The 13,891-nt window shown below is 42.6% G+C and overlaps 1 protein-coding gene across 6 annotated transcripts in view; it reads left to right on the plus strand.

The window, feature by feature from the left end:
* The window catches only part of LOC5570536, a 640,253-nt gene that overhangs the window by 385,580 nt on the left and 240,782 nt on the right, over positions 1-13,891 (plus strand). For all 6 annotated transcript variants that reach the window (XM_021840763.1, XM_021840764.1, XM_021840765.1 and 3 more), the window contains exon 3: positions 7,554-7,704. In XM_021840763.1, coding sequence (XP_021696455.1) covers positions 7,554-7,704 — 151 coding nt within the window. The remainder of the gene's footprint in view (positions 1-7,553; positions 7,705-13,891) is intronic.

A 13,891-nucleotide genomic window follows, 5' to 3' on the forward strand; every position in this document is an offset into this window, starting at 1 on the left:
CCGCACGCTGGTGGAGTCGACGTCCATCCACTCCCCAAGTAACACAGAAAACATCTTCTCGCTCAGCTATCTGAAAATGATGTTATATCTATGTGTTGGAGATGGAATTCAATACATCTTCTGTTCTAAAACAGTTCTGGTGATGTTTTAGAGAAACATATCTATTCGACAAACACCGAAACCGTATTTGTGTTGTATTCCTGATTGATAAATGCACATACTACTTAATTAAAGCATTCCCAATAACTAAACTTCAGTCGATGTAAATTTAGTTATAAAGTTGATTTTAAGAACATAATTCGAACATATCTGTTTGAATATTTTGATAGAGATGTTATAATTATGCTTTCTTCTGTCAATTACAAAACATATTTAGCATTTGTCTCTTTGAAATCTCAATTTCTCTTCGAAGATGGATGCAGCGTAATTGATGTAGCGCATTTGATTGAATCCACCATTTTTCTCGCTTGTTCCTTCAGTGGAAAATTTCACACAATCTGATAAATATCACGGATCACAAGTTACAATTACGCATCTAATAAATGGTGCATCAATAAACACGTAGTACAACACTCAGTTTCACTGAAAATCTTACGCGGCACCTAAAATATAGTACACCATACATGCACAACGGTTGCATTATATTTTGAAACTCGTAAACTGATAAAAAAAAATCCTTGCTAAATTTCCTGCAGCTTGAAGTCAGTGATTAATAATATTTTTTTTACTTTTTTGAGCTGTCAAAACATTTCAAGCAATAAACAATTTGCACCTGTATTCAAAAACGACTAATTACGTCTTGATAACTTGATTATAACATATTGGTCATAATGATGTGTTATATAACTTAAATATAACAAATCTGAACGCTATGAGAAGTATGAAATAGGTTTTGTAGAACAACTAATTGAACTATGAAAGATGTTTTAAAACCTTCAGCTACTGCGCTTTTTGGGTTATAAAGGTGTATGAAATTTACTGTTGTACATTCGAACCAAAACAGCGGCGATGTATTAAAGGTGTATTTTGACCTTAGTTATGACAAATTGTGTTACTTGGGTCTGCCTTCAGTTCACGAGTGCTATTGAACGGATGAAAGATGAATCGCAGCTGATAAAGTTGCAGAACTCGGATGTCGCAAATTGCACACAATATGACTTGAAGGGAGTTAACACAGTCAAGAGCTTGAAGCTTCCAGTTCAATCGCTGAAGTTCGGCAAACTCTGCAAACAGTTTCCGCCTCTTCATGGTCTTCCGGTACAAAGCTACACCAATGCTGTCCCAACGATCCTCATCGGGTTGGACAACACGTTCGTGATGGCAACCCGGAAAAGCAGAGAAGGACCCACGGGTAGCCTGATCGCTACCAAAACTAGAATTGGATGGGCGGCCTATGGAAGTTCTGCAGCGGAAACTGGGCAGCCAAGTAGTCATCAGCTCGGTTCGGTCTCCCGATCAAGAGTTGCACGACCTCGTGAAGGTATTTTTCGCGCTGGAGAGTGTGAGGCTTGGATCTTCTACGATGGAAAGTGGCGAAGACCGACGTGCGAAGCAGATCCTCGAAAGTACCATTGTGCGTATAGAATCGGACAGGTTCCAGGCTTGCTGTGGATATACGACAACGTGGAGTTCCCGGCCAGCAGACTAATGGCGATAAAGCGATTCCGCTGCCTTGAACGTCGTCTAGTATCGAAGCCTGAACTGTACGACAACGTTAAAACCCAGAGCAATTAGTACCAAGTCAAAGGATACTCGCCTAAAGCGAGTCCCAATGAGCTAGTCGCTTTCAATCCAAAGCGGACTTTGTATCTCCCGTTGAACGTCGTCACGTGTCCCAGGAAGCCGAACAAAGTACGACTGGTGTGGGATGCGGCTGCCATGGTTCAAGTCCAGTCGTTCAATTCCGTCCTTCTTGCCGGTTCAGATCTTCTCGCTCCGCTGGCAGCAGTGTTAAGTTCGTTTAGGCAGTCCGAAGTACGGATGTATGGGAAATGTTCCACCAGGTCGCGATAAGACCAGAGGACCGGTCGGCTCAGTTGTTCCTTTGGAGGCATGATCCGTCCAAACCCTTCGACGTCTTCGTGATGGACGTAGCCACGTTCGACTCTGCCACTGTTCGTCATCTGCGGCCCAATATGTGAAAAATAAGAATGCCGAGGAGTTTGCCGAACAGTTCCCACGAGCAGCAGAAGCAATCATAAAGCATCATAATGCGGATGATTTCCTATGCAGCGTCCACACGGTGGATGAAACAGTGGAACTGGTCGAGCAGGTGAGACTCGTGCACTCGAAGGCTGGATTCGCAATTCGCAATCGTCGAAGAAGCTTCTGGTCGATAGGTCGACCACCTATGAACGTGTCCTGGGTATGATCTGGAAACCAGAACATGACGTCATTGTGTTCCAAGGTGTATTCCGCGAAGAACTTCAAGTGCTTCTACAGAAGGACTCGATTCCGACGAAGAGAGAAGTTTTGCGTATCGTAATGAGCGTTTACGACTCAATCGGACTAGTAGCTGTTTTTGTCGTCTACGAAAAGGTGCTCGTGCAGTATATCTGGCGCTCTGGTGTTGGATGTGACGAGTGTATGTAAGTCACACTGCTTGAGCCATGGAAGCGATGGATCAAGTTGTTGCTGCATCAGGTCAAAATCCCGTGATGCTACTTTCCTGGCTACTCTCCTGAAGACTCCATGCGAAGAAGCATTTGCTGCAGTGGCGTACTTCCGCATCGTCGAAGGATCCCGAGTTCAATGTTCCCTGGTCAGCGAAGACAAAGGTGGTGCCGTTGAAGTTGCTGTCCATACCAAGACTGGAGCTATCGGCAGCTGTTCTCGGCGCAAGATTGTCGAAATCCGTAGCTGAAAACCACACAATTCCGATTAGACGCAGTCTTCTGGAGCGATTCGTGCACCTTCCTCTCTTGGTTGCGATCGGATCCCAGAAAGTGTCGACAGTTCGTCGCTTTCAGGCTAACAGAAATTCACGATCTAACACAGGTCAACGAGTGGCGTTGGTTCCAACCTACGACGTTCCTATACCAACATACGGACCTTTGGCCTCAGCAAGCAACAAGAGGAGAAGAGAACCTGGAGAACTTCGTCCAATCCACATGCATTGCGACGTAGTCAAGGAGCAGCTACTGCAGTTTGGAAGATTCTCCAAATGGGAACGTCTGGTCCGAGCTGTTGCGTATGTACACAGGTTCGTCGCAATCTGCGATGCCAAGATGGTCAAGAAGCAACCATTAGGTAAACGGGAATTGCTGAGTCGGATGAGCTGGTCAAGGTGGGAGCAACCATCGTCAAGCTGATCCAGCAAGATGCTTTCCAGTCATTCTTCCAAAGGGACACGAAGGGACGAAAACTTCTCGTTGATTGGTACCATCGGCTGTACAAGTATTGGAATGCTGAAACGGCAGTCAACGAGATGAGTCAAAGGTTCCACGTTTCGGAGAGTCGCCTTGGAGCAAGGCGGAAAGCTTTGTCAGTGGTGCAAGGTCTATAAGGCAGTTCCGGCGATACCGAGAATGGCTCCACTACCTGAAGCAAGGACTGCATCACACGTTCGGCCGTTCAACTACGTTGGCTTGGATTACTTCAGACCGATGCTGGTTAAGCAGGGGCGCAACGAAGTTAAGCGTTGGGTCACGCTGTTCACCTGCTTGACCATACGCGCAGTACATCTCGAGGTGGTGCACAACCTGTCCACGGAGTTTTGCAAGATGGCAGTTAGACGGTTCATTGCACGAGGAGGCTCCGAAAGGAATATTCATCGATCGGGGCATCATCTTTGTGGGGGTTAGCCAGGACTTGAAGAGGAGATACAGCGGATCAAACATTATTGGGGCCCAGATAGCCGTAGCGGTAAACGCGCAGCTATTCAGCAAGACCAAGCTGAGGGTCGTGGGTTCGAATCCCACCGGTCGAGGATCTTTTCGGGCTGGAAATTTTCTCGACTTCCCAGGGCATAGAGTATCATCGTACCTGCCACACGATATACGCATGCAATAATGGTCATTGGCACAGTAAGCTCTCAGTTAATAACTGTGGAAGTGCTCATAAGAACACTAAGCTGAGAAGCAGGCTCTGTCCCAGTGGGGACGTAATGCCAGAAAGAAGAAGAATACAGCGGATCACCACCAATCCGGTCGGTGAAAAGCGCCCTGGCCTCGTTGTCTACCAGCGGCAAGCCGAACTATGGAACACTTTGTACACTCGGTGGTAGGTCATTTGGCATAAAGTCGTTTGGCATAAATCCGTTTGGCATAAAGTCGTCTGGCATAATAGTCATTTGGTATAAAGTCGTTTGGCATAATGGTCGTTTGGCATAATAGTCGTTTGCCATAATGAGTCTGAAACCAAGAAATTCTTAGGATGACATTCGTTTTTACGTTTCTATTGAATCTTTCTGATTACATTAGGCTTGTTTTGGAGTCAATTGATTCAAAATGACACTTTATTCAACAATCATATGTAATTGAATTAACTTATATTAGAAATGTTTAAGCCATTTTTTTTTTTTTAATTATTTATCTAGAAATTACCCTTCTTTTAAATATTAATTCTTGTTTTGAGTTCCGCTATTGGAATGAGTTTTTGCATATTAGAAATGTTTTAGCCATTTTTTTAAATTATTTATCTAGAAATTACCCTTCTTTTAAATATTAATTCTTGTTTTGAGTTCCGCTATTGGAATGAGTTTTTGCATTGCAGATTTTGTTATATTTAGAAAAAATTTACCCTTCTTTCAAACATTTTTTTTTTTCAAAATACAGTCATCTCTCCCTTACTCGATATTGAAGGGACCATCGAGTTAGGGAGGTATCGAGTTACAGAACACAAAACCAGTGCAACTGCTATCTAAGGGACCATCGAGTTAGCCATGAAAACCAACTTTTACTATGGTTCTCTAACTCGATATCGAGATACGGAATATCGAGTAAGGGAGAGTTAACTGTATGATGTAACTATAATTATAGGTATAAAGACTGTTGATTGAAAATTTGAATAAATTTCACCTTCTTTTATACATGGTTTGTTCTATGGAGATATATTTTTAAGATATTTTTTGTTTCCAACTGAAAGGAGGGCGATAACATTGATCTGTTCAAGTTATTGGCGAAAAGAGAAATCGATTACTGTAGTAACTTCACTTGTGCTACTTTTCCCCGAATGTCGTTTCCCTGAAAGCTAGTTCCCCGAATGCCAGTTCACTTAATATCCCGTTTCTCCGATTAGCCCACTTCCCCGAAAAGTTTTTGGCACTCATAATTGTCGTAACTTTATAAATTTCAGGGTGGTGAACGAATCAACCATCTAATATCTTTTTATTAAATATGCGGTTCTTTCGAGTTTTACAGTCCTTAGCATTTTTGCCAACATGTGTATAGCCGAGAATGCCAGAATACCTCCTTCTTTTGATTGCCTATCGTTTTTTCTCGTTCACTATCCAGCCACTGAAGATTATTTAAATTTCACTGGGGAACTGGCATTCGAGGAACCGATGATTCTTAACGCAATTTTTTATGTCCTTTGGTTTTATTATGCCGCGATAATTGTTGGCGTCCAATCTTCTATTGGTTCAATAATAGATTTTGCCTTCTTTTAAAAATAGGCTGTTTTTTATATTTATACTGTTTTTAATTTTATCATTTATCAAGGCTAAACATGAACCATTTTAATATTTTGCAAACACATGATATCCTTTCGAGATATGCCGAAAAAAAAATCAATTACAAAGTTCGATAATAGACGATGTTTTTGACGTACACTTCTAAAATTGAAACTTATTTTGAATCGTTTCAAAAGTTTTGCTGCACATATTTTTTTTTAAATATGTTGTTCGTTTGAGTTATACTGTGGGAAGATTTTTACGTTAGAGCCTTAAACATTTTAAACGAAAAATAATCCTCTCTCATGTATAGGCTATTTTTGCATTATGCTGCAATATTAGATCTTTAGATTAGAGATCACTGTGAACTTTCTTTGACAATTTATTATTTTCAAATATGTATATCGCAGCAAGCTCAAGAATATTTACTTCAAGTTCTGGGATGTAGAGAAAATTATCATTTCGAAGAAATCTTCCACCAGACCCGTCACGAGTTTTATTTAGTTATGCTCTCTAATGTCACAATTTTTGAAAAATATTGAGAACCTACCAACAATTTTTACTATGGGCTTGGTGGTGTTGATCTCGGTAAATGTTTCAAAAATGCCGATATTCATTCTAAGTAAATCATTATGCCAAATGACCATTATGCCAAATGACCATTATGCCAAACGGCTATTATGCCAAACGACCATTATGCCAAATGACTTTATGCCAAACGGCTTTATGCCAAACGACGTTATGCCAAACGACTTTATGCCAAACGGGGTACAATCGTACACTCCTGATCGAAGCAGAGTCTATCGTGAATTCGAGGTCGCTTACGTACCTACCGATTGATTCCTAGGAGCATGAAGCACTCACCCCGAACTGCTTCTTGATGCTGAGCACCAACGGAGTCAACCAACCGGCTAGAGAATCAATCGAAGAGCGAGCAATAGCTCGCTGTAACTGGGACTTGTGCAAAGTCCTACTGGATAAGTTTTGGGCGCGCTGGATCAAGGAATATCTCCCATAGAAGTTAGAGATTTGGTGGTCGTAGTGGGGGGCCGTATCCGGAACGAATGGCTGAGAGGACGAGTTCTTCGTGTATTTCCGGGACGTGACGGTCGCGTACGGAATGTGGAAGTCTTGACAGCCAGTGCAGAAGTGCTGGTTCGATCGGTTGCGAAGCTCGCTGTTCTAGAAGTTGTTGGTACAGCTGAAGTAGACTTCAAGCAATACGGGTCGGGGAATGTTCAGAACGACGAGAAATCAGCACCCTGGAGCGACAGGGTCACCCGATCCACACGCAGGATAAATCCGAGTTTATGATAAACAAGTTGAAATTTGCTTGAGACTAGAACACAAAACGTTGAATTGCTAAAAAATATCTTAAAGCTAGTTAAAATTGATTTTAAAACTAGTGTAAAATTGTTGGACAGTGGAAAAGTTTGCTGTTAAAGACTAGAAATGTAAGTTTACTTAGTATATCATGCAGAATTTGGAATAACTTGATATTCTAAATCAATTGCAGCTAATAATTTGATTCATGTACACCGTACTCACGAGTTATGCTATAAGATCATCTTTCCGTTGCTGTCCCATCAATTACGCTTGTAGAATTAAAGGCCCATACTCAGAAGCGTTTTGTACAACCTGCAATGTCTTTGAACTCAAAGCTTGACGGGATATAATCTCATGAGCCTATATGGGTGGAAATGGTGTTCACGAACCTTCAAGATATCACTGGTTACGTTTGAAGATCATAAGATTTGTTTCCTACGGAGTTCGTAACTAACTCAGAAACCCAGAGATTTTTCATGTTTAGTCTGAAAACTGAATGTGGAGAGCAAAATTATTTACGTTACTCAAATTTACGTACCCCACGTAGATGTCAACTCCAAAATAGCACTGATCCAAATCTTCTTAACTAATTCCCTATTTCTCCATCCATTTTCAGCTTGGGCTCCCTCGAGGCCACCCTACCGCGTGAGATGGTGTCACGGCGTAAAATTTTGTCCCGTTCGCGGGACGACCTCAACTTGGACTCAACATTCATCGCCCAGGAGGAAGAGGAAGACGTTTGGTACCAGAAGGAGAAACTCTATAAGGTAGGTGGTTGTCGGTCGTCGCATAAACTCGGACAAATGTATACTACTTATATGATGTACGTACGTACAGCTAAATGGTGATAATTGAGTGCGAAGCTCATTGCACTGGATGTGTCAACTGTCCGTCTCTTAATGTGATTCCGAGAAATGTGAAACCAGCTCGGCTGCTTTTCCGCCTCAATGTGGGAAACGCGGAAAATGTGAGCCAACGAGATTGGATTTCTCAAGAATCGGTTTGACCCACTCAAAAACCAACCACTCGAATGATCGATGGTCGAAATCTGCGGGTCATCGAGTGGTGAGCTTTCGATTTCGTTTGGATGATAACCACTCTTCTTCTCGTCTAACTGGTTTTGGATCCACACTAAACACCGTTAACGGGAGGGTTCGTCGAAGTCTTCTGCGGTGGAGCCGAACAATCAGTCAATCCATCGCATCGTACGGCGCACTAAGGGGTATTTGAACGATCTAGGGGGCCAAAAGAATTTCGAAAAAAAATCGCTCTGTTTATGTTCAGTTAGTTGCTCATAAACAAACATCCTTCCCGTTGTGATTGTGGAGATTCAGAGGTATTCTCGGTCTCTAGAAGCAACAATCATTACACCCTAAAATCTATTCCCCATCCCAACTCTTACAGTCAGTTGGATTTATATTGTGTTTTCGTTACTGCGGATCACCTTTTTGCCTCAAGCACCAAAATACCGCTATTAACTTAATTAGGGATTGCTGAACCCATAACCATTTCTTAAAAATTCAATGCACGTCCAGTTTTTGGAGATATTGGCTGTTGAAAATGCAAAATTAGACTATTTCAGACAACTTGTATGCAAGTTCGCCAGCTTGTATGGCAATTTATTTGTTTAATTTGCCACAGAATTCAAAGTTTAAGCGACTAAGTTCATAATACTTTCGATGCTCAAAAGTTATTTTTTGATGGTTTGGAAAAGTTTTGTAGTTTGCTATTTTACAGAAAAAAAAAATTGTACGGAGATTGCAAGCATGATGGAAAAATCAATTTATTCTGAATTTAATCGTGCAATTTCAACCAAATTATATCTGAAATGCAAGTTCAGGTCCTATTTTGCACACTTGCTGGATTAAATCACATAAAAGTTTGATAAATTATATTTTAAATTTTATGTGAACATCAATGAATCCAGTGTTTTATACAATTTTGGCGACCTGTACCTAAAAATTGTGACGTACCGGAACATTTCTGAAAGTGGTATCAGATTCAGTAACCTAAATCTACTAGAGAGGCATAATTTGATCCTTGAGACACGTAGAAATGTCAGTTTTGTTACGCTGTGTGATACTCCTTCGCAGTTTAATTTTCAATTCTGATTTTGATAGCATTATTTGAAAATCTGAACAAATTCCCCAAAATAACTTTTGGCCACCTCGATTCACCAAATATTCCATAGTTGCGACGCAAACGGATAGGCTCATCTTCAGCTTGTGGTTCGCGCGCCACTCGGGTAATGAAAATGAAATGAAATATAAACTGCCTTTTTATGATGGATCTTGTACCTGGGGGAATCGCCTGTAAGTACACCACAGCACATTCATATGTGATGGAGCTGAAGATGACGTTGATGCCCTCTAAGACGACTGACGACGATGGGGCCCACTTTTAGTGAGTGCGAGTAAGTGAACGGTGATCTGGCTGACTGGCTGTAAGTAAGGGCTCGCATTATTATCCCTTCCATCATTGGCGAGTAGTAGCTTCAGCAACAGCAGCAGAGCATTAAGTCAACCGCAAGCCGTTAAGTACCTCTCAAATGGCGTGCGGTAAGTGGTTTTTGCAGGCTCAGAATTGCTGCCATCTAGCCACTGGGGTGCCACACACGTACGTGCGAGGGGTCTCTGTAGTAGAAGTAGTTGCTGTGAATGACTTTGGCGACCCAGAAATCAGCTGGCTGGAAAATTACCTTCGTCAAGCTCCGTGTACTTTGAACTGGATTCGAACTGGACGAGGGGACGTACGGGGTAATGGGAACTAGTTCTAGATGATTTGTACTAAGTAGCTAGGAGATTCTTTGATTGAAGCTAGAGATATCTGAAAGATGGCAATACGGACGCCTGCTACCTTCGAGCTAAAGAGTAAGAATTTATTCTTGGAAGTACGCTTTCTCTTACGCCTGACAAGCCGCTAGCCAATGCGAACATGTGCCGATAACAACCTTATCACCAACAAATTTTTATGATAAAGCTCTCACAACTCTCCATACAAATTGAGAACCACTGATACAAATTCTCCAATAGTTCCCGGCAGCCGTTCTAGAAGTTCATACGACAAAGGCATCAACAAGGATGATTTAAATATCATCTTCTCTCGTCGTTTCAACCGCATCCCGCAGATCGAAGAAAATGAAAACATCGAAAGCATCCCTCGACGCGAGAGGAAGAGACACTGGGTGACTCCGGTTGGTGGCTGCAATTACGGGTCTTCATTGAAAGCGAAATCTCTGTGGCGCAGAGCTACGAGCATTACGGCGAGTGAGTCGTCGTTGTCGATGCATGAAAGTGAAACCGGTGCTGTGCTGCCAAGTCCTATTAACGTGTATTCTAGGGTGACCCATAATGATTTAACTACAAAATCGTACGTTAGACTTCTTAAATTCGTTCATTTGGTCCCCCAGAAGCTATTGTAAAAGTTTGAGCAGAGTCCGTCAACTTTAAACGAGTCCCCCCTTAGAATTTACGAATTCCACTCAAATGTTCACAGTAACAAATTTGACAAATGTACCGTAAGATTTTTGGGCTTTGGTCATCATGAGCCACCCTAGTGAATAAATATTCCTATTCACCAGCACAGACAGACGAACCGAGCCGTTTGGGGTACATCTTACACTCTCGGACGGAGGAATTCTGCGCTTTCAGGGACATATCCAGCAACAGCTGTCGCGTTGTTAACTCGTTTTGGCGGCTGCCACAACATTGTTGGCGGTAAATGTCAATAGCATCACTCAAGTGGATCCTCAATTTGTTGCGCTCTTGGATGGTGCGATTGCCGTAAAGGCTTCTGCTAGAGCTAGATGATATTTGAGAGAGTAACGTTTTGGAACGAGGGCTTCTTCCGTTAGATGATGATCGTCGTATTTATCGAGATTTGATGTCTTCTGAAGTACCAACAGAAGGAAACTCATTTCATAAATCAATAACGCAAACGGCTTCCCGTACATGGACGACGGCCAATCATGAAATACGCACTGGTTTTGATTTAATAGCCAATCAACCGCCTTCAATCGGTGCCCGGCTTGTCGAAGCTGTGGCAATGTTGCGCTGTTCTACAACGCATTTCCCAACCCTCGGGCACGTTCTGATGGCAAATAACTCATTCAGAAGCAGCAGCAGCAGCAGCAGCAGCGCCCGGCACCCAGATTGCGCACTTTTCCAGTGGCGAACTTTTCGCAACACGAGCCCCCCTGACCAAGGCAGAGTGTGGCTATAGGGTGGAACGGGGTGAGAATTTCTCACCCCGCCTTACCCGCCCTCTGGTCGATTGGACTGTGTAGTTAGTTGGCAGATTGCAACTAGCTACTTAGTACAAGCTGAGGGTATGCGATAGATAGATTAAAGTAATGTTTGATTTGTTAATTCTTCTGCATGACCCTGTAGGTCGAACGACGGAATCCAGTGTGGTTACGAAAACATCTACGTTTGTGCTCGCGTATTAATTTTTAAATAATATCTTGATCTCTATAAGAAAAAATCCCTTAAAGGTGAAGATGAATCGAATCCAAACTTCAAATTTTTAAGAGCACACATCTGGAGAACCAAACATCCGTTTAAGCTGAAAACTTAATCGATTGGACACTTCTCGGACATTATCGACGTCAGAACCTATTGCGGTGAAAACATTGATTCGGACCACTACTTTGTGATGGTTGAAGTGTGACAACGACTTTCCGACTCGGCACAATCTGGAATGGCTCAAGCTACCCGAAGTCGCAACTGATTGCGCGCAAAGCCTTGAAGCAGCGTTGCCGGAAGAAGGAGAGCTCACCGAAACCCCTCTTAAGGACTGCTGTAGTAGTGTCAAAGTAGCCATTAACAACTCAGCTGAAGGTGCCATTGGGTTCGTAAGAGGAAATCGACAGAACAGTTAGTTCGACAAGGAGTGTCAGACGATTTTAGACGAGAAGAAAGCAGCGCGGGCGATTATGCTGCAGCAAGGCACCCGTCAAAACGTGGAACGATACAAACAGAAAAGAAGACAGTAAACCCATCTATGCCGGGATAAAAAGCGCCGCCTGGAAGAGTTGGAGTGCGAAGAGAAGGAGCAGCTGTATCGTTCTCAAGAAATAAGTAAGTTCTACAAGAAAACTCAATGCATCCCACAAAGGCCTTGTGACGCGAGCTGAAATGTGCTGGGATAAGGATGGAGGTATCTTGAGGTGATTTAAAAGTGGAAGCAGCACTACGATGAACACCTGAATGGCGCAGAGAAGGAAGACCAAGGCAGCAGAAGGAATGGCTTTATCATTAACACGGATAAGAGAGACGTGCCAACTCCCACAATAGGTGAAGTTAAGGATGCTATCCAGCAGCTCAATAATAACAAAGCAGCTAGGAAGGATGGTAATCGAGCGGAACGCACCACCTATTCATCTATTTTAAAGCGGGTTATGGCAAATTATTGACGAGAATGGTTTTCCCGGAAAACTGACTAGACTGATCAAGTCAACGATGGATAGTGTACAGTGCTGTGTGAAGATATCATTTGAAACACGTAAAGGACTTCGACAAGGCGATTGTCTTTCCTACCTTCTGCTCAATATTGCGCAAGAAGGTGTTATGGAACGGGCGTGCTTCAACATGCGGGGCATGATTTTCAATAAATCCTGCTACTTCATATGTTTCGCTGGCCATTTTCAGAAGAACGTTCCAGGTGGTTACTAAAACGTAAACCAGAACGTGATGATCGACGAAGATGAATTCGAGGAAGTGAACGAATTTTTCTACCTCGGATCATTGGTAACGTTGGATAACAACTGCAGCAGAGAAATTCGAAGACGTATCATTGCCGGAAGTCGTGCTTACTACGGACTCCACAAGACCGGTCTGGTAAACTTGATAAGACCAGAAGTCCTCTACGGGCATAAGACGTGGGCAATGCTAGAAGAGGACGGGCAAGTGATAGGAGTTTTAAAACAACGTGGTCTCAGGAAAATCTTCGGCGGAGTATGTGAGAACGGCGTATGGAGGAGAAGAATGAACCACGAGCTTGCGCAACACTACAGTGCACCCAGTATCCAGAAAGTCGCCAAAACTGGAAGGATACGATGGGCGGGACACGTGTTGAGAATGCCGGACAGCAATCCCGCAAAAATGGTGTTCACCTCAATTCCGGCCGGTGCAAGACGAAAAAGAACGCAACGAGCTGGGTGGCTTGACTAAGTGAAGCAGGATCTTGGAAGTGTTGGGAGCTCGAGAAACTGGACACGCTATGTCTGAACCAGCAGATCATAAAAATAGAATATGCATCGGATTTTTTTTGCGCTAAAGATCAGCATTCGGTCCATATTTTCATAATCAGAAGATTTTAAAATATTCTATCGGTGGAATTTTTTCCACACATTTTGTTTGGGTCACAAAACGGAATTATCATAGATTTTCATATTAGAAAAAACTAAAAAGTGGAAAAAATCTAAATCTCACCGGTAGAACATTTTAAAACCTTCTGATTATGAAAATATGAATCGAATACTGATCTCTAGCGAGAAGAAATCCGATGTACATTCGATTTTTATAATCTGCTGGTTCAGACATAGCGTGATGCAGGCTGGCAGCCATGGACCGAGTTTGCTGACGTAACATTGTTGCGCATGCCTTGAAGGACGTAGCGCCTTAAAAAAATCATAATGCACGTGAACTCTGTTGACTCTAATGTGATTCCTAATTTTTTTAGAAACTCTCGGAGAGTTTTTGAATGTTTTGATGTGAAGGGTCAATTTCAATCTAGATTTGCAAACCCGAGTAGTCAGCAAACAAGGGGTCGAAAATGATTTGCTTGGTGGGAAATTGTTCCTTTTTTTAAAAAAGATTTCCATCCTTTTGTCTCTTGTTTTTTTTTGTTCATCGAGCTTTTGTCCAATCGACTTTTGGTATTTCGTCTTCTGCTCTTTCAATCTTCTGTTCTTGCGACCTTCTGTCGTTTCGACCTTTCGAGTTTTCCTGCGCA

Source organism: Aedes aegypti, chromosome 2 (assembly GCF_002204515.2).
Source record: "Aedes aegypti strain LVP_AGWG chromosome 2, AaegL5.0 Primary Assembly, whole genome shotgun sequence".
NCBI classification, from domain to species: domain Eukaryota; kingdom Metazoa; phylum Arthropoda; class Insecta; order Diptera; family Culicidae; genus Aedes; species Aedes aegypti.